This window comes from Vigna umbellata, chromosome 1 (genome assembly GCF_029865625.1).
Source record: "Vigna umbellata cultivar VRB3 chromosome 1, Vumbellata_1.0, whole genome shotgun sequence".
NCBI lineage: Eukaryota > Viridiplantae > Streptophyta > Magnoliopsida > Fabales > Fabaceae > Vigna > Vigna umbellata.
The window spans coordinates 107,819,887-107,843,835 of NC_142165.1; the positions used below are offsets into that span (position 1 = coordinate 107,819,887).

General features: G+C 32.4%; 4 protein-coding genes across 4 annotated transcripts; 2 read left to right on the plus strand and 2 right to left on the minus strand.

Annotated features, from left to right (window-relative positions):
- The first annotated feature begins 3,787 nt into the window (after positions 1–3,787).
- LOC124825170 (putative serine/threonine-protein kinase PBL7) lies at positions 3,788–5,202 on the plus strand. Its single transcript, XM_047297720.2, has 3 exons — positions 3,788–3,977; positions 4,054–4,445; positions 4,528–5,202. The coding sequence occupies exons 1-3, from the start codon at positions 3,857–3,859 to the stop codon at positions 4,891–4,893; spliced, it is 879 nt and encodes a 292-aa protein (XP_047153676.1). The 5' UTR covers positions 3,788–3,856; the 3' UTR covers positions 4,894–5,202.
- A 997-nt stretch (positions 5,203–6,199) lies between these two features.
- Positions 6,200–15,196, minus strand: LOC124825160 (putative chromatin-remodeling complex ATPase chain). The gene is made up of 25 exons (XM_047297709.2): positions 14,902–15,196; positions 14,506–14,634; positions 14,287–14,390; positions 13,959–14,062; positions 13,367–13,464; positions 13,063–13,242; positions 12,749–12,970; positions 11,368–11,502; positions 11,002–11,284; positions 10,831–10,904; positions 10,502–10,722; positions 10,327–10,414; positions 9,773–9,866; positions 9,503–9,691; positions 9,108–9,139; positions 8,916–8,992; positions 8,739–8,828; positions 8,585–8,654; positions 8,429–8,483; positions 7,759–7,817; positions 7,496–7,661; positions 7,059–7,237; positions 6,727–6,945; positions 6,549–6,644; positions 6,200–6,473 (listed from the first exon to the last, which is right to left on the minus strand). Exons 1-25 carry the CDS (start codon positions 15,091–15,093, stop codon positions 6,456–6,458), a joined length of 3,174 nt encoding a protein of 1,057 aa, XP_047153665.2. The 5' UTR covers positions 15,094–15,196; the 3' UTR covers positions 6,200–6,455.
- Positions 15,197–16,364: 1,168 nt separating this feature from the next.
- On the minus strand, positions 16,365–17,686 carry LOC124824892 (uncharacterized). Its single transcript, XM_047297404.2, has 3 exons — positions 17,078–17,686; positions 16,733–16,926; positions 16,365–16,658 (listed from the first exon to the last, which is right to left on the minus strand). Exons 1-2 carry the CDS (start codon positions 17,556–17,558, stop codon positions 16,763–16,765), a joined length of 645 nt encoding a protein of 214 aa, XP_047153360.1. The 5' UTR covers positions 17,559–17,686; the 3' UTR covers positions 16,365–16,658; positions 16,733–16,762.
- A 1,380-nt stretch (positions 17,687–19,066) lies between these two features.
- LOC124825149 (E3 ubiquitin-protein ligase MIEL1-like) lies at positions 19,067–23,185 on the plus strand. Its single transcript, XM_047297698.2, has 12 exons — positions 19,067–19,964; positions 20,069–20,156; positions 20,252–20,308; positions 20,429–20,461; positions 20,606–20,683; positions 20,841–20,884; positions 20,978–21,018; positions 21,662–21,744; positions 21,868–21,959; positions 22,053–22,122; positions 22,268–22,309; positions 22,689–23,185. The coding sequence occupies exons 1-12, from the start codon at positions 19,915–19,917 to the stop codon at positions 22,812–22,814; spliced, it is 804 nt and encodes a 267-aa protein (XP_047153654.1). The 5' UTR covers positions 19,067–19,914; the 3' UTR covers positions 22,815–23,185.
- The last annotated feature ends 764 nt before the right edge of the window (positions 23,186–23,949 follow it).

A 23,949-nucleotide genomic window follows, 5' to 3' on the forward strand; every position in this document is an offset into this window, starting at 1 on the left:
GCTGTAATGAAGTAAAATGGTAAAGTAATTTATTTTACTTTAGAAATTGGTTAACTTTAAATAAACAGTACCTTAAATGTAATAATAATGGTAAAAATTTGTATACACAAAAAAAATAACCATCTTTTATTAATTTATAACTATTAATAAAGGGAATTCACTCTTATATTTGTTTAGTTACCCACCATAAGCAATTGTCATACTACCAAAAGAATTTTACAAACCAAAAAATTAATGCGTCATAAAATAAAATTTATCAACAAATTATAAAATTTTAATTACCACCATAAAGATTTGTTATAATAATAAACCTATCAATAAAATATGTAAAAAATTTAGTTGGTAATTTAAAATTTTCATAATCGAGTCAAAACAGTGTTATCATACACACACACACATATATATATATATTAGTAATGTATGATATAAAAAAATTAGTAATTTACTATTTTCTAAAGTTATAATTATTAATTACAAAATTCATGGTTAATTAAGTATTTCTGAAACACTATTATTTAATTTTTTGTAATTATTAAGTAAATTTGGTTTTGTATAAACATGTGTTAATGTCTTCACCCGTAACTCTAGTTTCAAAGTTCATTAGAAATCATAAAACAATGACAAAACATGACAAAAGCAACAAAATGGTGCAATTTTTACTTCAAAGTTATTAAAATGATGTAGTTTGAAAATTATATCAATTTAGTAAAATTTTAATTTAGTACGATTTTAATTTAGTAAGATTTTATTTTAGTATGATTTTATTTTGAAGAAATAATGTTAACTTAGTAAAGTTTGAATTAAAAATAAAATTACAATGAGTTGAAATCGTATCAACTTAACATAACTTTCATTTATATAATTGAAGTTGTGTCAATTTATATCATAATACATTAAAGTTACATCAATCTGACATAATTTCAATTAAAATTAAAATAAAAAATTACAACAAACTAAAATGGATCAAGATTTTTTTAAAAATGAAATCATAACAAGTTTACACAATTTCAAAATTACACAATTTTAGTAATTTAGCCGACAAAACATACTAGACTACGATAAAACAAAAGAGAAAGAAATGTACTTATATTTATACTAAAATAACTTTTCAAAGGTAAAGAACAATTGAAGTTGAACAATTGTTCACTATGTATGATGAGAAATGACCTTGTATTTACACGGCTACTTAACAATTATAAGGTAATAAATAATAAAGAGTAAACAAAAATATTTATATTACATATATAAATACTCACATGTAAAATATAAAAAAGTATATAATAAAATTATTAAAATAGTTTTTTATTCTAAAATATTGAATCGCGTTTTTAATTCATGAATATGTTACCCACCCAATTTTAATTGGGCCAAATAATAAAATTCAAACCAGCTTAATAGTTTACCCCAACTCCATATAGTGCAATTTGGTTTTGTTAAGTTGACCCATTTACGTTCCTGTATTAAATTTATTTTTAAAAACGAAAATGATTTTTTAAAATATTTCTGTTGAAATAAATTTTCAACTAAATAAATAAACTGGAAAGAACACCCAATTAATTTTTTTTTTGTAACGTATAGTGAAAGTACTGTGAGTTAAAATTTAGAGGCAAATAAAAGTACTATAATTTGAAAAAATTAAGCCTTGAAAATAATAAAATATAAGTAATTTAAAAAAAAAATCTTCAAAGTAAACATTGGTAATTTACATATGTATATACATTAAGTATATTGGACGTAATTTTTTGATATTTTTTATGTCTTTAATTTTAATAATGTTAATTTTAGTTACATTTTGTATAAGTTCTTTGAATTTAAATCTAATCTTTAGTATCTTACATATTTTATTATTTATATAAGTTTATTACTAGCAAGAAATACAAATTTTGAGACATTATTAAAAATCCATTTTTTTCCGATTCCCCATTGATTCTCTAGAGTCATGCTTGTAGATTCTTTTATTGGTTATGGATTTTGATCATGTTTCGAGAAGAACTTAAATTAGAGGTGATAATGCTTATTAATTCATCTCGTTTTGATTTATTTTGTATTTGATCCACAAAAAATGTATTGTATTGACTCATTCTGCATAAGAAATATAAACTAATTTCTAATTTTATTATTTTGAATTAACAAGTATAATACATTATGTTCAAAGAATAACAAAACCGTAGTTTAAATGTAACTAATAAAATATTAATTTAAAATAAAATAACAATTATACTTTTTAAATGAATCTTAAATTTTTCTCCTTGTAACTATTAATTTTTTTTAATAAAATTAAGAGTACTATTAATTATAAAGGTTAAGTTCAAAAATTTACCTAAATACTTAATAAATAACCTTTCTTGCAAATCACCGTGTTGTATCATGGAATATTTGTCTTTTCAATAATATTAAAATATATAATTCCTTTACAGATTAAATTTATATAAACAAGGTGCAAGTTATACAAAGTACACTTCTCACGTCATCATATCTAACTTTGTAATTAGTTATGGATGCATAGCTAACTTCTTGAATTAGTAAGATTTAATATCATGTAATGATTAAATATATTATTTTTTCTTTATAATTATGCAAATGTGTAATTTGAGTTTTATAAAGAAATCAATTATATATGACATTTCTACTTCATTGATATTAATATTACAAATCAATAATGAAAATTTATTAATAAACATATTTTAATAATTTTGAAACTAATATCAATAAATTAACAATATATACTAATGAATTAATAAATATAAATATATTTAAATTAAAATCCTGAGACTGAAATTATACAATTTTAAATGTCTAAGAAAAAAAAAATACTAATAGTATTAACTCACGTATATATACTGTCATTACATTGTATTTTATACTTCGTTTTCAGTTTCTTAGTCTCTTGAAAGAGCGTTAAAGATCTTCTTCAGAGAGTGAAAGGAAGAAGGTGAAGACAGAGTGTGATTGGTTTTCTTCCATTTGGATATGGGTTGTGTTCTCTCTTGCCTTAATGGATCAACAACCATGGAGGAATCTGAGGAAAGAACACTTATTGCTCTTGCCTCTACCACAGGTCACAACAAATTTTCTATCTTTCTTCCATAAACTGCTTCTTCCTTCTATTTCCTGCACACTTTGCTTTCAGGGTTGCATTAAATTTTCCTCTTTTTTGCGTTTTCTTTCTTTTTTCTTGAATCTTGACCATGCTTTTCTTGGAAACTATTGGTTTCTTTCATCTTATATATTAGTCATCAGTTAGATGAAATTCCATCTTGAGGCACAAGAAATAAGAATGACACAAGTTAAATGTTAAGTTTGCTGAGATGAAACTAAATAATTTACAATCCAAGCAAGATAATCAAACTGCTGAAATCGCACTTTAACTGATTGTGGTGCAATATGCACACCCTTGTCTTGGTTTTCCTTATAAAAGATGATTGTCAATGCATTTTACACCTTCTGGCTGCATAATCTTTTGCAGTATCAACATAATGGCACAGCCTGTCTACAAGCTTTGAATTCAATACTTTCTATTGGCGCCTACTTATACCGTATTATTTAATCAGATAGAAGAGCAAGATCAGAGAGTCCAATTACCATTAAACGTGCGAAAGTATTTTCATTCAGAGAGCTTGCAGAAGCTACAAAGAATTTCAGGTCAAGACTTCTGTTAGGTAGAGGAGGCTTTGGGAGTGTGTACAAAGGTCAACTCAAAAACGGCCAAGTAATAATTAAGATCTTCGAAGACTAATTATCAATGTATATGCTGTGAGTTCCCATTTATCCATGCATTGCATTGCAGGATGTTGCTGTGAAAGTGCTTGAAAAAATTTCCCAACAAGAAGACCGAGAGTTTGTCACCGGGGTTGAGATGCTGTCTCTCTTGTATCACCCAAATCTTGTGACACTGATTGGTTACTGTTGCGAACGTGACCAGCGGCTACTTGTTTACGAGTATATGCCGTTGGGGTCCTTGGAGAATCATTTATTCGGTAAGAGATATATATTCTATGCATATTCATTTTACTTTTCCGTAAGGTTTGATTAGTGATGATTGTGTTCGTGCAGATCGTCGTCTTGGCAGGGAACCACTTGACTGGAATACAAGGATGAAGATAGCAAGCGGTGTGGCAAAGGGATTGGAGTATTTGGAGATTTGGAGAGACCTTCCTGTGATGTTTGGAGAGCTCAGATCATCGAACATCCTCCTGGACGAGGGTTATCATCCCAAGTTGTCTTATTTTGGGATACCGAAATTTGGTCCCCTTGGTAATAGCAGTCATGTTTCAACAGGATCAGTGGGAAAATATGGTTACTGTGCCCCAGAATATGCAGTCACCGGCAACCTAACTCCGGAATGTAAGGTCTACGGTTTGGGAGTGGTCCTTCTGGAACTCATTTCGGGGCGTAAGGCCATTGATAAGAGTCGTTCCCCTGAAACGTGCCATCTTGTTAAGTGGGTGAGTTATTCACCTTGTCAAAACTTGATTTTTTTTTTTTTTTGAGATGTTTGATCTAACTCTGCTGGTGGTGTTTTGGAAGGCACAACCTATTTTGAAGGACATTAGCGAGTATCATAGATTGGTGGATCCTCTACTTCACGGGTCTTATCAAGTGGAATGGCTTAATCAGGCGATTGTTATTGCAGCTATGTGTTTGCATGAAAAAGCTGATAGAAGGCCTACGATACGGGAAGTGGTGTCTGCTCTAACGTACATTGAATCACAGCAAAAACAGTGTAACAGAAGGGGTCGACATCTATGCTCTTTCTTCTACCCATCTCTTGTCAGAAAAGAAAGTGGATTGGAAAAAGAACGGAAGAAAGGGGAATTTGAGAGAGGCAGTACCGGTTATGGTGCAGATAGTGGAAAGCAAGTAGTTGGGTACATAGATATGCTAGAGATATGACTAAACATACCGATTCATTTGTTCTGCTAGAGTTTGCAAAAAGGTCATATCTTTACAAAACTAAATTTCCATGCATAGTATCAAGAACAGAAATGAGGCCCTTTTAATGTAATCATCATACAGAATGTCGGATTTAATTTTTGAAAATATGGTTTCAAAGTCATGTTTTCGAAAGATAACTTTTGCATTTAATCAGAAATTGTGTTTTCACACGAATTTCGTTTTTATTTTTTTTTAATTTTTTTATTCTTCTCTTAACAAAGTCGCATCCAAAATGATTTCACTTTTTTATGTTTTATATTTTTTTTTCCAGATAAACTTCTTTTTATTTCAAAAGTTACTTTAATTGTTCGATTAATAAATTAAAATCTAAATATTCAAATATTATCCTACATTTTTAAAAATATTATTAGAATTTTTAATTTATTAATCAAACCACTCGAAATAAAAAATATTGACATTTTTTTTAAAATTTTGCATATATAATTTTAATAATGCAATTATCCAAAAAATTTAAAATAAATATATTTTTTATAGAATAAAAGAAACCATAAATTTTAAAGAGTAAAAGAAAATTAAAATATTATTTTTAATTCATTATTAAATAAAAAATTATGAAAACATGAAGAAAAAGATAGACGAAAGCAGAAAAGTTAGAAGTCGTTAACATGAAGTATGACTTCTGAAAAAAAAACTAAAAGATAGAAATAGAAATATTTTGATGTTAATCCATCAATCTCACAATTAAAAATGTATAGTTTACACGGTTTCTGATAGATGTGAATTAGATTTAAATTATTATTTTCTAATTAATGATTATTTTTTACTATCAATTTTATTTTTTATCAATAGTTAAAATTATTTTCAAATGCTCGTTGAGAAAACGTACAAACAATAATTATTTTCTTGCATGTCAACTGGAAAAGAATTAAGTCAACATGAACAGGAAAACGTAAAAAACAAACAAATTCATAAAAATAATAATCAATCTTAATGGCTTTAAAATTAGTAACAATTGTTTGATATTTAAATAATTTTTTCATTCAGTAAAATAATTAAAATATTTTATTTAATGAGAAAACATATAACTTCTAATGTATAAGACAATTATTATAGGAAAAAAAATAATGTTAATTAATAAAAAGGATTTATATGTAAATAAATACCACACAAATTTGAAAGGTACATACTGATTTATTATAGGTGATAGAAACTCAATTGACTAACTAGGATTCCGAAATAATTACAAAATGTTTCAGCTTCTAATACAAATGAAGGAGAAAGCAAACTGAAGTGGACTGGACTGTATAACTAAAGCGATAAAATGATTAATGCCGCATTCGATTTCCAAATCTAGTAGAACAGTTACTGAAACACAAGCAAAAGTACAGCTCAAGTAATTTCAAGTTCAGGACTCGTATGTTGAACTTGATGCAATAAAATAAAACGGGCATCTAATCTATCGGTTGGTGTTAGTAAATTTACAAGGGGTTGGGAAGCACACCAGCCAATCACCTAAAATATCAACTAGGCCACATCATATATCATTCCCCTTCACCTATTTATTTTTTCTTCTTTCCCTGTCACAATACCATACGGTCAGCATCTGGAAAATCCCAATGATGAAATATAAAACGAAAGAAATAGGAATATACCGAGCTTAAATAGTCATCCATGGTTAACTGCTTCCGCTTCTTCACCGAGGGACTATCGTTCTGTCTAGACATGGAACGCTTCGACGGGGTCATGCTCTGCAATGTTCGCCAAACTTGGTTACAACAACACTTGAGATAAACGTAATTTAAGTATCTCGAATAAGTTCAAAATACAAACCTTAGCCGCAAGTTTCTTCTCTTTACGAGCTTGCCTCTCCCTCTCATCATATTCTTGATTTTCCTTCTCCACCAGCCGAATGAGAGTGTCACACCTCCTAGTAAGTTCTTGTGTTGTGCGAGACTTGACAAACCAATCAAAACGAAATAAGGGAGACATACGAAAAGCTGCCTTCAACTCATCCCAATTACCATAGCCAAGTTTGTGAATCATGCATATCTGCGATTTTTTATAGTCAGATAACGCACTATTATGTTAGGTGAACACCTGATAAGGATATGAACAGAAACGAAAGAAAAAAAAACTTGGGGGATAAAGCAAAAACTTGGTACCATGAATCGATCACATTCTTCGTTGTATAACTTCCCTTTGTTTTGTCCATATTGTATCTTCAATTCTAGCCAAGGATTCTTATAGCGGTCCAACTTCTTCCCGATGGCTTTCATGATTTCATCTTTCCGGGTTATTCTCGCTTCACCTCTTTCAATGTTTTTAATAATTCTATCATAATCTACATACAGTGGGTAAATAACAAATCAGGACCCCTGACATTTTAATGGGAAACTAAATTCAAGCTTCACTTGGCAATTTAACATGCATAAGACACTTCATATTTTAGTAGGAAACCATACGGCCCATATAACAAACCCGTAGTCATTCCGTGAGAAACTTGAATGTAACTTGTTATAATTCTCATTAGATTCTGCTAAGTACCTTTTAGCTTTTATGATGTTCTATGATAGATAACTGTCGCATTGGATAAACTTACCATTTAATTCCCTGTATCTTTCTCTGAAAACTTTTGCATATCTTTCAACCTCCTCCTGCGTTTTTCCTTCCATCTCAGAAGCAATACTTTTTATATCATTTCGACCATACTTCTCACAGGCCCTAATGAAAGCATTAAAATCCTTCCGGCTCCATGACGAAAATCCCTTTAATCATCGAATACCAAAATAAAAAAAGTTTAGCAATGAACAGAATTGTATCAAATCCTAGTTTATGTATGAATAATAATGCAAATTTGCTCACCTCTTCAAGCAACTGCTCCTTCTCTTCTAACTCTTCAGCAGTTAATGGATCTCCAACCTCTAAAAAGTGAACACGCATGGCATCATTGAAGTGACAAGGTTAAATTACGTTTCCATCTTAGGGATGTTTAAATTATACTCTACCCTCTATATTTAAAAATTACAATTACCTTTTTCCAAAGGATGCCATACAAATTTAATGTAAAACAACCACTTTCTTTTAGGGTGATAAACAATTACACGTGAGCCTCCTAGAAACATCTTTCATCCATTAACTTTCTGATACCTATTGTAAACTAATTTTGCACATCATTTATCAATTTTAAGATTTTAAAAGACAAAAACATGTCCTAAACATAAAAAAAATGCATTTCAGCTTCACCCAAAACGTTTAGTCTATTTTGCTGGTAAGCTAATGCTTCTGTCATGTCTAATGACAGCAAAGAAACAATAGAATTCTATCCACAAATAATTATCGCTTCACAAATGCTACAAATTTGAATGCCCCTTTCCCAAAAATCATTCTTAACTATTTTCATATTCCTGTTTTCTTCTAAGAAAAATTACTCTTTACCCTCTGTCCTGGGACAGACTGTAATGTAGCTACCTAATTAATTATACACAGATCGTAATATGGGAGGAGACAACATTCTGTTGAGTAATTTACATACCTTCTGGTTCATCAACATCTATGGAGTCTTTTAACTGATTCTTCTGATGTGTTTGCTGAAATTTTTTAAGCAATGTAAGCACCAGTTATACACACGTTGAAAGAGCTAAACTTAGACTTGTCTAATCAGTAAGGTTAGGTTAGTTAGGTTACAGACCATGAGGTAACGAACTTCCTTTTCATACAGCTCACTCAGCCTTTGTGTGTTGAAAAACTGGAAATCATGCCTGAAGAAAACAGAATTGAGAACTCGGTTCAAATAAAAGCACTATAGCTAAAAAATATAGGAAAGGCTTTTGTGAGAAGCTTACAATTGAGGCATCCTAGGTATGCGTGGCTCTTTAGGTTTAGTTGGAGCACCTTGGCGCATTGTTTGCTTGAAATAATCAGACTCTGAATAACTGAAGTCATATCCCCAAATAAATAAATTTATAAATTAGTGACAACAAAAAATCACTGACTCGATATAAAGAAAGGGTAATATTTACTTGCGCTTCCGTTCTCTTCTTGGCGGCTCAACCCAGTTTTCACTCACAATTTTTTTAAAATCAAATTTGTTTTCATCCTGCATTTAAAGAAAAAAGTACATCCGGAGGTTGGTTAAAATAACATGATAAATGCAACGTGGTTGATGTCAAAAAACATGGTTCATATTGAGCAAAGATAAAATGTCAATTTACCTTCTCATCATCAAAATCATACAACTCAGCAGCTACAAAATGAAAATATAAAACATCAGTAACTTTAAACTTCGTAAAGTTTAAAAAGCAATATTAACTACCTAAACAGGAGTAAAAAAACTGCATCGATGAACATTGTGACTGTGTTGTATCTTTTATGCATCTACAACAGGAACTAACATACAAAACAAAGAACATTAAATTAACTACTTCATTATTCAATCACAAGGATGACATTTCAGAGGGATAAACCACACAATGAAAATGATGCAAAGCATTTATTTTTTCGCTTAAATGATGGCTACAAAAGTGCAGAACAAAACACCAAACCAATTGGTAAACAGGAATTCAGAAAAGAAAACATCTTAAATTTGATAGGTAGAAATGTTACATACTGTCATCCATCTTAAATTTGATAGCATCTTCCGTAAATTTTTTCATCTTAGCATCAAGCTCAGCAGTTGCTTCCTCTCCTTTAGCAATAATTCTGTCGATATCTTCATCTGTAATAGTACTGTCCTTGGAACTAAAAACCATTTCAGCACCAAATCTAACCATTTGAAGCAACTCGTCTTTATTTACAGCTGCACACAAACAGATTGTACCATTTTATATAGTCCATAAATCTTGGAACAAAAAATAAAACAATTCCCGAAAACCCTTACTCTTCTGTTCAGCTAATCGGCCTTGCTGAATAACCAGAGCATCAAGTGCAAGCTTTTTGTAAGCTCTTTCAATGACTTTTTCCTCAATCGTATACTGCATGCAATGCAATTAACATGATATAAGGAGACATCGACATATAGATAGTAAAAACAATGAAACACCTTGACACGAAAATGGCTGTTATACCAGCAGCATCAACCACATCTTGAATATCTTCATAATTTCTAGGCACATATTTTTTTAATAACTTTTACACTTTATCTGCCAATATAACATTATTCAATGATTGGTAGTATTTTATTGTATCTATCTACAGTTGCTTAGTTATGAAGCTTGGTGTCTTTATTCTAATTTAGCACTTCTAATTTATGTTGAAAATAGATATCAATTTTATCCCTTGAAGTAGTAACTTAAGAGCAAGAAACTAACAACTTTTAGAATTATTTTGTACCCACAGCCAATTGAAGTCTCATTTCTGTATCTAGTGCTAGTATCAGTGATTTCAAGACAAATTTAACTAATGAACAGGATAATAAAGTAAAAAATTAAAAACCTCAGTGCAAAATCGAAAAACTTGAACTTCTTTTTTCTGGCCAATTCTATGAGCACGATCCTGAGCTTGCAGATCAACTTGAGGATTCCTGTTATGAAACCAACAATCATTTAGACTTTAACTAATGGTACTATCACAAATCAAAAGGCTGCTGACAATCAATTAGAATACTCACCAGTCGCTGTCATAAAGAATGACAACATCAGCAGTAGCAAGATTAATGCCAAGGCCTCCTGCCCGAGTAGATAACAGGAAGACAAACTTTTCACTTCCTGGTTTGTTGAAATTCTCAATGGAAGCATCCCGATCCTCTCCACCAGTATTACCATCTATGCGACAATATTGGTATCCACAAAACATAAGATAATCTTCAAGTATGTCTAGCAGCCTAGTCATCTGGAGAAGTGCCAGGAATTAGGAAAACATGGAACAAATTCACCAGGTTGAATGAAGTAACAGTCATACTAAGTAATTACAAGAATCTTTTTCTTACAAAAAACTGACCTGTGAAAATATAAGGACCCTGGAATCACGCTCTTTTAGTTTTGGAAGTAACTTATCCAGAAGAACCATCTTGCCTGCAAGTGAAATAATATTGTAAACTGTCATTATCTCAGATCTAATTGATCAGCCAAAGAGAGACTTTAAAGTACTCTTAAAGAAAACAAGGTATACCAGCATTTGTAATTAGATGGTCTCCTGTTGTAAAGGGTGGACCAGGTTCAGCGCCTTGAAAGAGATATGGGTGATTACAACATTTTCGTAGTTGCATAGCTATATTTAGGAGACGTTTCCGTTCTCCACCAGCATTGACCACCTCCAGATCCTTCTGAAGTAATGCCTTATAATACTGTTTCTGCATTTGTGACATGCCCACCTTGAGAATTGTTTCCTTTTTTGGTGGTAAACCTTTCTCAACATCTGACTTCAACCTTCGAAGGAGAAATGGACGGAGCACCTTAACCATACACAACAAAAAACATCATTATTATTATGTTATCACAATAGCCCCTTAAAGATAGATGAAGATTAAAGACTTACCTTGTGCAGTTGTTGAACAACTTCTTGTTCGTCATTTTCACCAGAGATTTGAAACCATTCATCAAAAGTTTCAGCAGAACTAAATATTTCAGGTAAAAGAAAGTTGAGAAGAGCCCAGAGTTCATGAAGATTATTCTGGAACATCAAAAGAAATGAACCGCATTAATTTCCATCATTAACGGTAAACAGCGAAAGAAAATTAAGATTCAGATTTTAAATAAGCCAGACCTCAAAACCAAAATTTATAAGATATAAAGGATCTGTCTGGTCAAACTTCTTCAAAAGGACTTCCAGAAGAAAAAAATGAAATGAATTTTCTCATAACTAAAATTTACTTATGCACAAATTAAATTAAGGTTTTAGAGGGTATATGAAAGAGCTTCTATAAAATTAACTTACGCATAAGCTAATGAATAAGCTTACTTCATGCTTTCTTCTAATTTTTTTTCTCCTATAAATCCTATTGGAAAAGTTAATCTAAAGAAGGCCAATGTGTGGCTTGAAACATAAAGCATTAAAATAAAACAAAATAGCAATTAAAAGACTACCAATTTAACCAAAGTTATAATTACTCGGCGCTTTAATTTACACAACAATAATATGAACATAGATAAAAAAACTACCAATGCACGTGAGTTACAAAATTTGCAAATAGACCATATACTAAGCAGCAGTACAGACAATTCTTGCATATTCTAACAAAAGCATTGTTTCCCAAAAAAAGGGTCTGAAATCTAAAAATAATAGGAAGAAATAACAAATATATATTGGGGGGAAATTCAGCTCTTTCCATTAAACCAAAAAAATCGATGAAAATAAAAGACTGACATCAGAAACTAAACAACTCAGCCCACCATCTATTAGAAAACAGATAGAACGGTCTCCTTTAATTGAGGATTCGTTAGCCTCATACCTATAGATAATAGTACTTAGATTGGCATGGTGACATTTCTATTCCAAGAAATCAATAAATTAAATACAAAGTGCTATAACAATAATAAAGATAACAAAAGAGTGCATTTCATTCTTTTAGCACTAGCCACATGGTTCAAATGAGGTCACTATATTGTCATAAATTATGTCTAGACTGTTCTTAATGGCTTCACATCTCATTTTTTCACCAGTCTCTCTCTCAGCCTACAGAGATTAGGCTATCCTCCATCTGGTCCAATTTCGTTATTGGGGCTACTGCAGATATTTTCCAACATGGTAACACCACCCAAGGTAATTTTGAACTATCTTTTCTACGAAGGGGTGCACTTCCAGCTGTTATCTCAGACGTATTCATTCCTAATCCTATCTAAACTGGCATATCTACTCACCCAACACAATTTTCATCTCTTCTAAAACAAGTTTGAATTATAACCACAGCAACCTATACCTGTAATGGTGTGCCAGTAATGAGAAGACGATAGTTCGTGTTGTATAGTCTCATTGTTTTCGATAGGAGAGAATTTTCGTTCTTGATTCGATGTGCCTCATCAATAATAATGTAGCGCCAACTAAATCGCCGTAAAGCAGACTTCTCCTTGATTACCATTTCAAAACTTGTAACACACACATCAAACTTACCAGCAACAAGTAACTCTTCTCTTATGTGCTTCTGCAATTATTTAAACCATTAAACCAAAGTGTCAGAAGCAAACATGATTGTATTTTTAAACAAATAATTTGGTCCAGCAAAGCTGGTCTCACCCTTTCATCAGGGTTGCCAAGAAACTTTATAGCACGTAAAACAGGGCAGAAGCGACGAATTTCGTTCATCCAATTTCCAAGAGTAGATTTTGGAGCAACTACCATATGAGGACCTGTTATACCTCTAAACTCGTGTAAGTAGCCTAACAAAGATATAGTTTGCAAGGTTTTTCCAAGCCCCTGCAAAACAATATATTTATTCATATATCATCATAGCTTTTATTAAACCTTGTTATCTCATCAAAGTACACATCACAAGGCAGCTATTTAAAAGAGATTTATGAGACAATCGTATGCTACTTACCATTTCATCTGCTAGAATTCCATTTATACCATTCTCATACAATCGTATTAGCCAGTTTAACCCTGCAAGTTGGTAATCCCTCATCTTCCCTTGGATACCTGTTGAACAAATAAGCCATGTCAAATTCAAGAGACAAAAAGCTTCAAGAACATTCGATATGAATACAAAGAATCAACACACTAGACAAACAAAACCATGGGTAGTATATCATTATACCAGACAGCCACACACAAGAATCCAATCATATGTAAGAAAATACACATAAAGTTTAAACAAAATAAAAAAATATTAGTTTGTTGGCTGTGTTCAATTTAGAACTCATGCAGCCATGAGGATAAAAACCAGCTAACCAGAAAGTATGTCTTCAACCACTAGAAAGAACTTGCATAAATTATTTTGTCAACCAATGCATCCTAACAAGTATTATTTATCACAGAAGCCACATCCCAATGTTCTTCCCCACGATCAAAGGATATATGTAGACAGAAAGAGGAAAGAAGGGGAGCAGGCACAAGCATAACAGCAAATGCTAATACCTAAAATAGAATGGTGTGCCCATGCAAGTATGGGCGTCAAGTAAAAGAGTGCTTACATGAAGGTTGAGACACCAGCCGTGTGTTTGCTAAACCATCTTCCTCCCCTTTTAGGTATTCTTCATCTTCCTCTTCTTCAGTGACCTTCGATGCATGGCGACCCCTAAAATAGACAGTGATTTAATGCAGCGTAAGTTCTTTTAAATACAGAGTCAGCATCAGATTAATCACAATTAGAAATTGAGACGCAAAAGTCATCATTCATCTATTATTGTGATTACTTACTGTCACTTGGTAACATTTTTCAACAATTTAGATAACATTTTGAGGCATAAAATACAATTCCTCTATCAAAGTATAGGATATTCAGGGCATTTCAGAAAGTACCTTCCTTTTGTCTTCTTTTGAGAAGATTGATCACCCTTGGCAAAATGGGCAAACAGCTCAGTTTGCTGGAGGAGATACTTCAATCGGCCCTTTCCTCTATTATTCTACATCAAACATGACAGTATATGACAATAGTTCACTTATAAAGCAAATTAACTACATAATATAAAATTAAATAAATAGCATCTCAGTAGTTTACAGTGAATAAGCAATACACACCATATCAGCATCAATGGTCGCGTTTTGAGCATCCAATATCTCCTGAATCTTCTGTTTCTTCAACGTTTGCATTTCTTTCAATCTGGCCTTCTCACGCTTGCTAACTTCAGGATCAACATTACTCTCATCCTACAAGCACCAAACAGTTAAAGAAAACAAAACACAACATGAAAACCCCATTTCAAGGAACAGACACACAGTGAAAGAGACAAAATTCAGGTTACAAACAAAAACAACAAATGCAGCTCAGGAAGCGAAATCCAAAGGAGTAGGAAACGAAAAATATAAGAAGGCAGTGAAGAAATTTAGCGCAAAAGTAAACACGAAAATGCAGTACACAAGACGAAATCGGTGAACGCCGCAGACGAAAACACAGACATCAGGATTAAAAATTACCTGTTTATTATCGTCGTCGTCATCGGCGGCCTCGTCCGGAGAGTTATCGTCGTCGTCGGAGCTTGCGGATTGCGCCACCGCTTGAAGCTCCTCCTCGTCGTCTTCGATCTGGTGGTTGTCGGCGGCGACGTCCTCCTCCTCCTCGTCGGAGGTTGTGTCGTTGGAAACCTGCGTCTTGGAGGGCCTCCCCATTGGTACCTTTGTAGAGATCAAGGGTTTCAAGAAGAGTGTCGTGAGTAGAGAGAGAAAGCGAGGCAATACTTATTTTAAAGCGTGTTGAGAAAAATTGTGGGTTAGGTGATTAAAGGCCTTGTGACCGTAAGATTTCAATAGTGGGATCTGCGGCTCCAAGAAAGTGGAAGCGAACCGAATATTTCGCGCCAATAATGGGATTCGGGAAACGTAATTTTCCCGCTTGCATACATGGAATTGGGCCGGCTTGGGCCACACTCTTTCTAGGCTTTGCTCGGCCCAACTTTAAAACTATATTGTGATTCTTGTTCTTTCATACTGAATTATAAATTACGCATTAAATTATAATCTTGTTTTTTACTATTTTATATGTGATTATTTTTCTTTTCCCCGTGCTCGTACTTCATAAGCCAATACTTTATTTCAAATTTTTATTTCAAAAATGCTTCCTTTTTTATATAACAGTAACTTAAAATAATAATTTAGGTTTATGGTTCAGAATAACAGAAATAATGTATGTAATTTAGAAAAGTCATAAAAAATTTATCATTTTTACAATATAAATACTAAAGTCACAAAAAAAATATTTTTTAACATTCTTAGGTTTGTTTACTTAAGAAGTCATTAATCTTTTCCAAATTTTTCAATTTATTATCAGGGCAAATAAAAAAAAAACACTGCCTTTACATGAGCATATATAATTTTTTTATGGTAATGAAATCTGGTTTGCTTCAAATTTTATGATAATAAATTGACCGACGAACAACCTATAAAAGATCATGTACAAAATCGATTTAACCTGGTGATACCAAGATTTTAGCTTTTTATTTTTCAGTTTAATCTAAAATAGTTTTAAAGCGAAAAATATTTTGAATAGAATTTATAAATTGACGTCAACCATTACTTTGTAATAAAGCATGAAATTCAGCTATTTATACCAGATTATATATTTTTTATCTTATTTTCATGTAATGTTATATTATATTAATTTATTTTGTATATGTGAACCTGTTATCGTAATGGAAATTATTATATTTTATTAATTCAATATAAATATAAGTATATATTTAATTTAAATATTTATAGTTATTTTGATCGTTTTAAGGCTTCAATTTTAACTTTAGGTGGAATAAAATTACCATATTATATTCGTTTAAAATTTGAAAATATTTATACACTGTGTCGTTGTTAATATTTAATCAAAACCAGTGATTTTATGTAATAATTATATATAAAGTTATAAAGTGAAGGGAAGATGAAATGGTGGAAGATGTAGGAAATAGTAACTCTTTTGGAGTGTATTATATTATAATAGTATAATGTTGGGAGAGGACAGAGGAAAGGAAAATCCAATGCAAGACGAACACAAAATGAACAAAAGCTAATCACCATAGACATCAATGAACACTGGGCACTGTATTGAAGCTATTTCCATCTTAATCATCTTTAGAAAATGACTAACATAGAACCGGAAACACCCTGCACTTGCAATGCAACCAGAATAATCAATTCAGGTGATGTAACTCTCGTCCAATTTCATCCTTTTCTGTTTGGCTCGTTCGTGCCTGCAACACAAGCATGTTTCGATCAAATTCAAGTTGTCATTTCACTGATTAATATTCTAATTCTTGTTAACTACCTGCTCAAAACTTCAAATCTTTCTGTTCACTTAGGAGGTTGTGGTTGAAACATTTGCAACTTCAGGCTCTTCCTCCTTAGCCAAATTCTTCTCCTCGTCTTTTGTTTCCTTAACTTCCTCTTCCTTGACCGAGGTTTCTTCTTTTGTGTCTTTGCTTTGTTCTTCCTTCACCAAATCATCTCCCTTGACATCCTCTGCCAGGTACAATATTGTAAACAAGAATGATCAGAATCGAAGAGGTCATGCATCATCAGAATCAAAAAACTTAGGAATAAACAGAATAACGATAAATTATAAAATTATATTTTTTTACAATAACATGATGTGTAAGATTCATCCTCTAACCTTTCTCATTTTCATCTCCCTTTTGTTCCTTTGGTTGTTGTTCCTCTGGTTGTTGCTCCTCTGGTTGTTGTTCCTCTGGTTGTTGTTCTTCTGGCTGTTGTTTCTCTGGCTGTTGTTCCTCTTCTACAACAGCAACAGCAGCATCCTTCACTTCTTGCTCTTCCTCCTCCTTCACAGGCTCTTTTGGTTCTTCGGCAACCAACGTTTCCTGTGTCTTGTTTTCTTCAGCTTCATGGCTCTTCTCCAATGCCTTATCTTCTTGAACCTCTGCTATCGCAGAATCTTTGTTGGACTCACCAACATCCTTATCTTCGACATTTTCCTTGTTCTTCTCTTCAACTTCCAAATTTACATTTTCAACTTTAACATCGTTGCTTTTGTCCACTGATTTTGCATCGGTTTCCTTGATATTAACGCTAGATTTCTTGCTGAGGAGGGAGGAGGTGGCAACAGCATTGAGTTTAGATTTTCCACAACCCATTTTCTTTTTTTGGTGATTAATTGGTTGTGGAAAAAAGGACAAGTACAGAGAGAGGAAAATAGAGAAGATTGATGTGAAGATGAATCTGTGCTGAGAGTGATTATTATAGGGAGATGGTGTTTGTGTTGGTTATGGTTTAGCGGTGGAGCAATGGCCTGCATGGATGAATAGATGTAAATGGGAGATAAAGCGTTTTTCTCGCTGTCATCTATAGACAACTTTAGTTGTTATCATCGAAGAAAGCTGAGAATGACAATTGTTTTGGACCAATGCCATTGATGCTTTTAATAATTAATATAATGATAATCACTAGGGAACATGCAACCCTACAACATTTCCAATGTTCTTTGTTTCTTGGTTCGGTTCCACTCCCCTCAATGCATGCATGGATCTCAATATTTGATAAGCAGAAGTAATTATTTCTTAAGTTTTATCAAAATATTTATTTAGGTCCAATAACATATTCATCTTAGGTATACATATTTTCATTCATATAGAAAAAATCAGGACTTCTTAACTATTTGGTCAAAACATAATATGTTTGTTTACTTTTTATTATGATAATTATAAAATTAAATTAAATAATTTTTATAATTAAATTTTGGCTAAGTATGAAAATGATAAAATGATAAAATTAACTTAAATAAACTTTATAATTAAATAAAAATTCTGTGTGCAATATTTCTCATATGTGTAAAAAAAGGAATGATAAGTATTATCCTAAAAATGTATATTAAAATAAAGTCAAATTAGATGTAAATAATAAACATCTCATAAGGTTGGAAAAATAAATGAAAAGGATGTTCACCCAATACCAGATTAAACAAGAATAGAAAATAATATTTTAAGTACAAGAAAAACTAAAATTAAAAGTTTATAGAAATTATTATTATCTTGAAATTGCACTTTACAACTTGGAAACATTAATTTATATTTCCATTCTAAAGTTTAGATGAATGTTTTTTATATAGCATGACTCATGGAAAAAGATATAGCCTGACTATACAAGGAGATAAACAATTCTAACTAATGAATGTCTTTTTCTAAGTTTATTTGCTCTCACTTCTGTCACAAGCAAGTCTTGAAAAAAATTATGAGATCTGAAATTTCCTTTATTATAATTTTAAGTATAAAACTTTGCATTAAAAGTTTGCATTAATAATAACCTATACTATGAATAAGTGAGGAAATAATAATCTATACTATAAATATGAATTTCAATGATTTGGAATTGCCCTCGAAACTCACAAGTGGAAATACTTTGCATTAAAAGTTAGGTGGTATTACATTAACCCCCATCAAATAAAAACATACATTTCACAACCCAAAATCAATAATATTTTAATTATATTTCGTTTTACTTTCAACTTAAAATCTAAATAGATATTATTATATTATTAAAGTAAGTTGTAAAGTGCCAGTAATTTTTTTCTGTCAAAATACTTATTTCCTTAACAGTTATAGTTAGATTAGTCGCAAGAGAAGGTTTTTAGGTTTAAGATGTAGATTTTTAAATAGATTTTTTTCTCTTTTATTTTTCCGAATTTGTCCCCGTCTATTCTCTCTCCTTCAGGTGCGTATTTTACGCTATCGCCGCCAAGCTGCCAGACAGTCCCACCAGATCTGTAACTACCACAACACGGTGATGCCTCCGCTGTAACCACAACAATCCACTACCGGAATCAGAAAAAGATCATCAGAAACGGAAACAACCGCTGGCCTTCAATTCCCCGTTGCAATTTAAAGAAATAGGAAATACTCGTCGTTTGGGGACAGACACTCCATTTAAGTCAAAATCAAACAACAAATAAACAACCATTCGTCGTTGAAATCAATTTAAGTCATTCTAATTCTAATGGAATTTTGGAGTTGGCTGGGAATGCTGGACGCGATAACACGAAGAACATGATTAACCCTAGCACGTCACGTGTTGATTCTGGTGAGAGAGGAGGATGAGGCCAGAGGGCAAATAGGGAATAAGAAAAAAAAACCTTGATCTTTGATCGGGAAAGAGTAAATCTAAACCCTAGAATCTGTGACGATTGGGTTGGTTTTCTGGAATCCTCTCTTGTTGAAGCCACCCTTGTTGTCTGCCCTCTCCCCCTCCCTCTCTCTCTCTCTCTCATCCCAGGTGGCCACAATCTATTACTGCTCAAAACCGAAGCAGAGAAAATATTTGTTTCATATTATTATATTGCATTTAAAAAATGAAAATGGTGTCGTGTTTGTGAAAGAGACTACTCCATTTTTAACCCTTTCACTTTTGGGAATCACGGCACGGCGTAATCTAATAAATTCCCAACCAAGAAACTCTCATCTTCCCTTTCTCTGTCTCGCGCAGAGGAAACACCAACTCATGGAAAGTTCTGTCAACGAACGTCTTGATTTTGGGAAGATGGAATACGGGTATTTTTTTTTTTCCTGCTATTACTATTGCCTATTGAATCTCTTTTATTTCCATATTTTTAACATATTCATAACTTTTTTTGTTTCAACCGTGGTGATAATAGGTGCAAGCATTACAGGAGAAGATGCAGGATTCGTGCCCCCTGCTGCAACGAGATCCATTCATGCCGTCACTGTCACAACGAGGAAGCGGTATTTCGCCTTCGTTTTCTTCTACTTTTGCTCAAAGGTTTTTCCTTTATACGCTTATATAAACTGGGTTTTGACTCTTTTTTTTTTCCAATCAGAGTTTGTCGAAGAATTCATTTGATCGCCACGAACTCGTTCGCCAAGATGTTAAACAAGTACGATGACACTGCATTTCATATTGCACTGTGTTTTCTATTTGTTTTCTTTATTTCTTAGCGATGAATACGGGATGATGAAACTAATGCGCTTTTTACACCTTTTTGTTGTTGTTTCAGGTTGTTTGTTCAGTTTGTGACACTGAGCAATCTGTATGTATTTAAATCAAATTTCGGTTTAAAACTTCAATTGCTTATTTTCTTGATTTTTTTTTTGCAGAAGGGTGGTTGTGATAAGCTCCTGACTTTATTTACCCCCTTTTCACACTTTTTTAACCTCTTCTTTTTCTTCTGAAGGTCGCTCAAGTTTGCACTAACTGTGGCGTCAAAATGGGAGAATATTTCTGCAACATATGTAAATTCTTCGATGATGATGTAATGCTTTGCCGAACTTAATAAATGGCAGTATTGGATTGTTTTTTAGTTTTTGAATGTGATTGATGTACTTCTACTTTGGACTGATCTTGCTGTACGGTCCTGGATTTTGGATTCTGACGATGATAATAAGTGTTTAATCAATTTGCATTTGCAGACAGAGAAACAGCAGTTTCATTGTGATGATTGCGGGATCTGCAGGTGTGTTTGAGTATATCCTTCTGTCATGTCATATTCACAATTAAGTTTTCCTAAATTGTGCCTTATGAACTAAGTAGTGGAAATTTGAAACAGGGTTGGTGGTCGGGAAAATTTTTTCCACTGCAAGAAGTGCGGTATGCATTTGTCACCAAGTCTGCCTTTGTACCTTATTTACTTTGCTTTTGAATTCCTCCCCCCACCCGAGTTTGGTCATTTTTAAAATGGATATATTAATACCAGTCTCAATTCATTTTAGAGCCTGTCACTGTTTTATGTAATATATAAGTTGATGATACTGGATCAGATTTAACTCATTCAAGTAATTGTAATTAGTAAAGTTTAATCTTGACACCTTTGGTTTATCAATATCAAAGGAACATTTTATATTCAACCCTTTGGGTGTATAATATATATATATATATATATATATATATATATATATATATATATATATTTTAAATATGTGATTAGTCAGTTTTAAACGTGCTGTAGAACTAACTAAATTTTGTTTTGGTGATGGTGTGCTTGATCTTACGTCTTGTTGGTTCATACTAGAGTAGAGTTTGAAGAGAGCGCCCTCTCTTATAAAGACTTGTCCTGCATTCTTCAACGGTTGATTATTCTATATGTATGAATTTGGCTGCTGATCCTATAACATGTCACATTAGTTATTGAATGGAATTATTTTTTTCTTCCTTTGTTAGCTAAAGGAAATACATTGCTCAATGCTCTTTTTGTTGTGTAAGGACTTCTGTAGTAATGAACTATGCTCTACAGGGTCTTGTTATTCAATTGGTCTGCGTGATAATCATTTATGCGTGGAGAACTCAATGAGGCATCACTGCCCCATTTGTTATGAGGTGCTTGCTTTATTTCCCTCCTTTTTACCTGGATTTGGTGTATCTGCCAAACAGAGGATTTCATTTTCCATTGAAAACCTTAGATTACTTTGTTAATGTTGGGACTTTATTATTTTTGTGTAGTATCTATTTGATTCATTGAAAGACACGGTTGTTATGAAATGTGGTCATACAATGCACCAAGAATGTTACCACGAGATGGTAAATCGTGATAGGTGAGTTCCTTATCCTTAAGTCTTTGAAAAATTCTTTAGTCTATGAGCATGACATATGCTTAACAAGGAACTTGCTTTTTTTACATGGCTTAGGTATTGCTGTCCCATATGCTCCAAGTCGGTGGTGGACATGTCCAGGACGTGGAAGAGAATTGATGAAGAGGTAGCTGATTAAATCACAGCACATGGATGTTTCTCTTTAAATGATTTATAGATTTTACATCGTGCACTTGTCTAGTCAAAAATATTATTATGCTTCCGTTCACTTAAGATGTCTTTCTGATGTTTTTATCGTCATATGATATTAGATTGAAGCATCTATCATGCCTGAAGATTATCGATACAGGAAGGTAAGGTTTCATCCTCTGAATTGCTTCTAATAATAATTACCTATTTCTATCTTCAGCTTTGAGTAACCTACTTGATTTAACCTTTCCCTTAATGCACTGATTAGCCATGAGGGTGCTTTTGAGTATGAATGTGCATTTTTTGTCCTTTATGCCTGTGGAGCGAAATCTCTAAGCAAAACTATCGAAAAAAAAAGAATGAAGTTGATGTTTATGAGAAAACTTACCCGTATGATATTCGTGATATATGGCATTTTAACATGTAATTATGTCATGTGTTAAAATGATAACACAAAATCCTCATATGCAAATCAATTATACGTGTATATCTCGATATAACTAAGCATCTACCTTCCAAAAGGCTAAGAAGGCTTCCCTGCAGGTCTGGATACTATGTAACGACTGCAATGACACAACAGAAGTTAACTTCCATATTCTTGGCCATAAATGCGGTCATTGCAATTCATATAATACTCGCTCAATTGCGCCTCCAGTTCTTCCTCAATGATTGGATTCTTGTGATTCAACTTGAACAGTACGAGGGGGAAAAAAATTAAAGTTAGCACATTGGTTTATTTCAGAGGATTATTGGATTAAATTCAGCATCAACAATAATTATTGTGTTGTGTCCTAGATAGTTTCTTCAGGTTATTTTTCGACCTCCAACATGTGGAGTGGTATTGGTTGTCTCTTGGTTTTTGGACAGACATAAATATCTTCATGCTATACTGTTATGGGGGGGGGGGGGGGGGGGGAACTTTTTTCTCCCTCTAAATTGCAGGTAACAGTAGTGATGATGTATTGATACTTGATGATTGATTGCATTGTCTGCCGCAGTGCTTTTTTTTAATTTGGTTGATGCTATTTGATCATTTTTTAGGTCTGTCTCGCAGATTGGTAGACAGTGATTGTTATTAGTTTTGATTACTCTATTCCCAGCCATGATTTCATAAAAAGCAGAAATAGTCGTCTTTTTGCGATTGACTTCACCGTCTCATTTCTACATTGTGGAATGGTATTACTATTTTTTTCAGATGCATTCCTCTGACTTTTTATTCTTGCTAATTCGAACATCAATTTCATAGAAGAAACCATTGTGTAACATTCAGAGTTTAATTGGATTATTTTTAAATCAATTTTGATCCCATTTTTCTTTATTTAGATTCGATTGGTTTATTTGATTTTATATTTTCATTTAGAATTAACACATCAGGAGTGTTAGAAACAAGTCGAAAGGTTAGATAATTTTAATGATCGATTGATATCACGGATTATTATCACGGATTGTTATCGTAATTAGTTTTGGTACGGTAAATTTGAAAACAAATTATTTTAAGATAGTTAATGTATGTGAAAAATTAGTTTATATATTTATAAAAGTAGGGTGAGTGAAGCTCAAAGGAAAAGAATAAATAAAGCAATTTTCAAAATTTACAATAACAGATCGTTCAAAATTTACGCCAATTTCTGGATGCTGCACCTGGAATTCGTATGACAACAATACGTTATGCTTGAGTACTTACCATGCATAATATGGGGAAGAAAGTTGAATACAGATTGAGCTTTTTGTATCAGAATGGTATTATTCTACACTATCATAAATACATTCTTCTCTTTTTCAACAGTTATATACTATAAAAAGT

Coding starts and splice junctions, on each gene's coding strand:
- LOC124825170 (XM_047297720.2), top strand. CDS start 3,857: ATGCTGTCTCTCTTGTATCACCCAAATCTTGTGACACTGATTGGTTAC. Junction 3,978..4,053: donor CTTGGAGAATCATTTATTCG/GTAAGAGATATA, acceptor GTGTTCGTGCAG/ATCGTCGTCTTGGCAGGGAA. Junction 4,446..4,527: donor CGTGCCATCTTGTTAAGTGG/GTGAGTTATTCA, acceptor GTGTTTTGGAAG/GCACAACCTATTTTGAAGGA.
- LOC124825160 (XM_047297709.2), bottom strand. CDS start 15,093: ATGGGGAGGCCCTCCAAGACGCAGGTTTCCAACGACACAACCTCCGAC. Junction 12,971..13,062: donor TTGGCAACCCTGATGAAAGG/GTGAGACCAGCT, acceptor AAATAATTGCAG/AAGCACATAAGAGAAGAGTT. Junction 7,238..7,495: donor AAGATACAGGGAATTAAATG/GTAAGTTTATCC, acceptor CACTGTATGTAG/ATTATGATAGAATTATTAAA.
- LOC124824892 (XM_047297404.2), bottom strand. CDS start 17,558: ATGGGTTGTGGAAAATCTAAACTCAATGCTGTTGCCACCTCCTCCCTC. Junction 16,927..17,077: donor GGGAGATGAAAATGAGAAAG/GTTAGAGGATGA, acceptor TGTACCTGGCAG/AGGATGTCAAGGGAGATGAT.
- LOC124825149 (XM_047297698.2), top strand. CDS start 19,915: ATGGAAAGTTCTGTCAACGAACGTCTTGATTTTGGGAAGATGGAATAC. Junction 21,019..21,661: donor TTTCCACTGCAAGAAGTGCG/GTATGCATTTGT, acceptor TATGCTCTACAG/GGTCTTGTTATTCAATTGGT. Junction 21,960..22,052: donor GAGATGGTAAATCGTGATAG/GTGAGTTCCTTA, acceptor TACATGGCTTAG/GTATTGCTGTCCCATATGCT.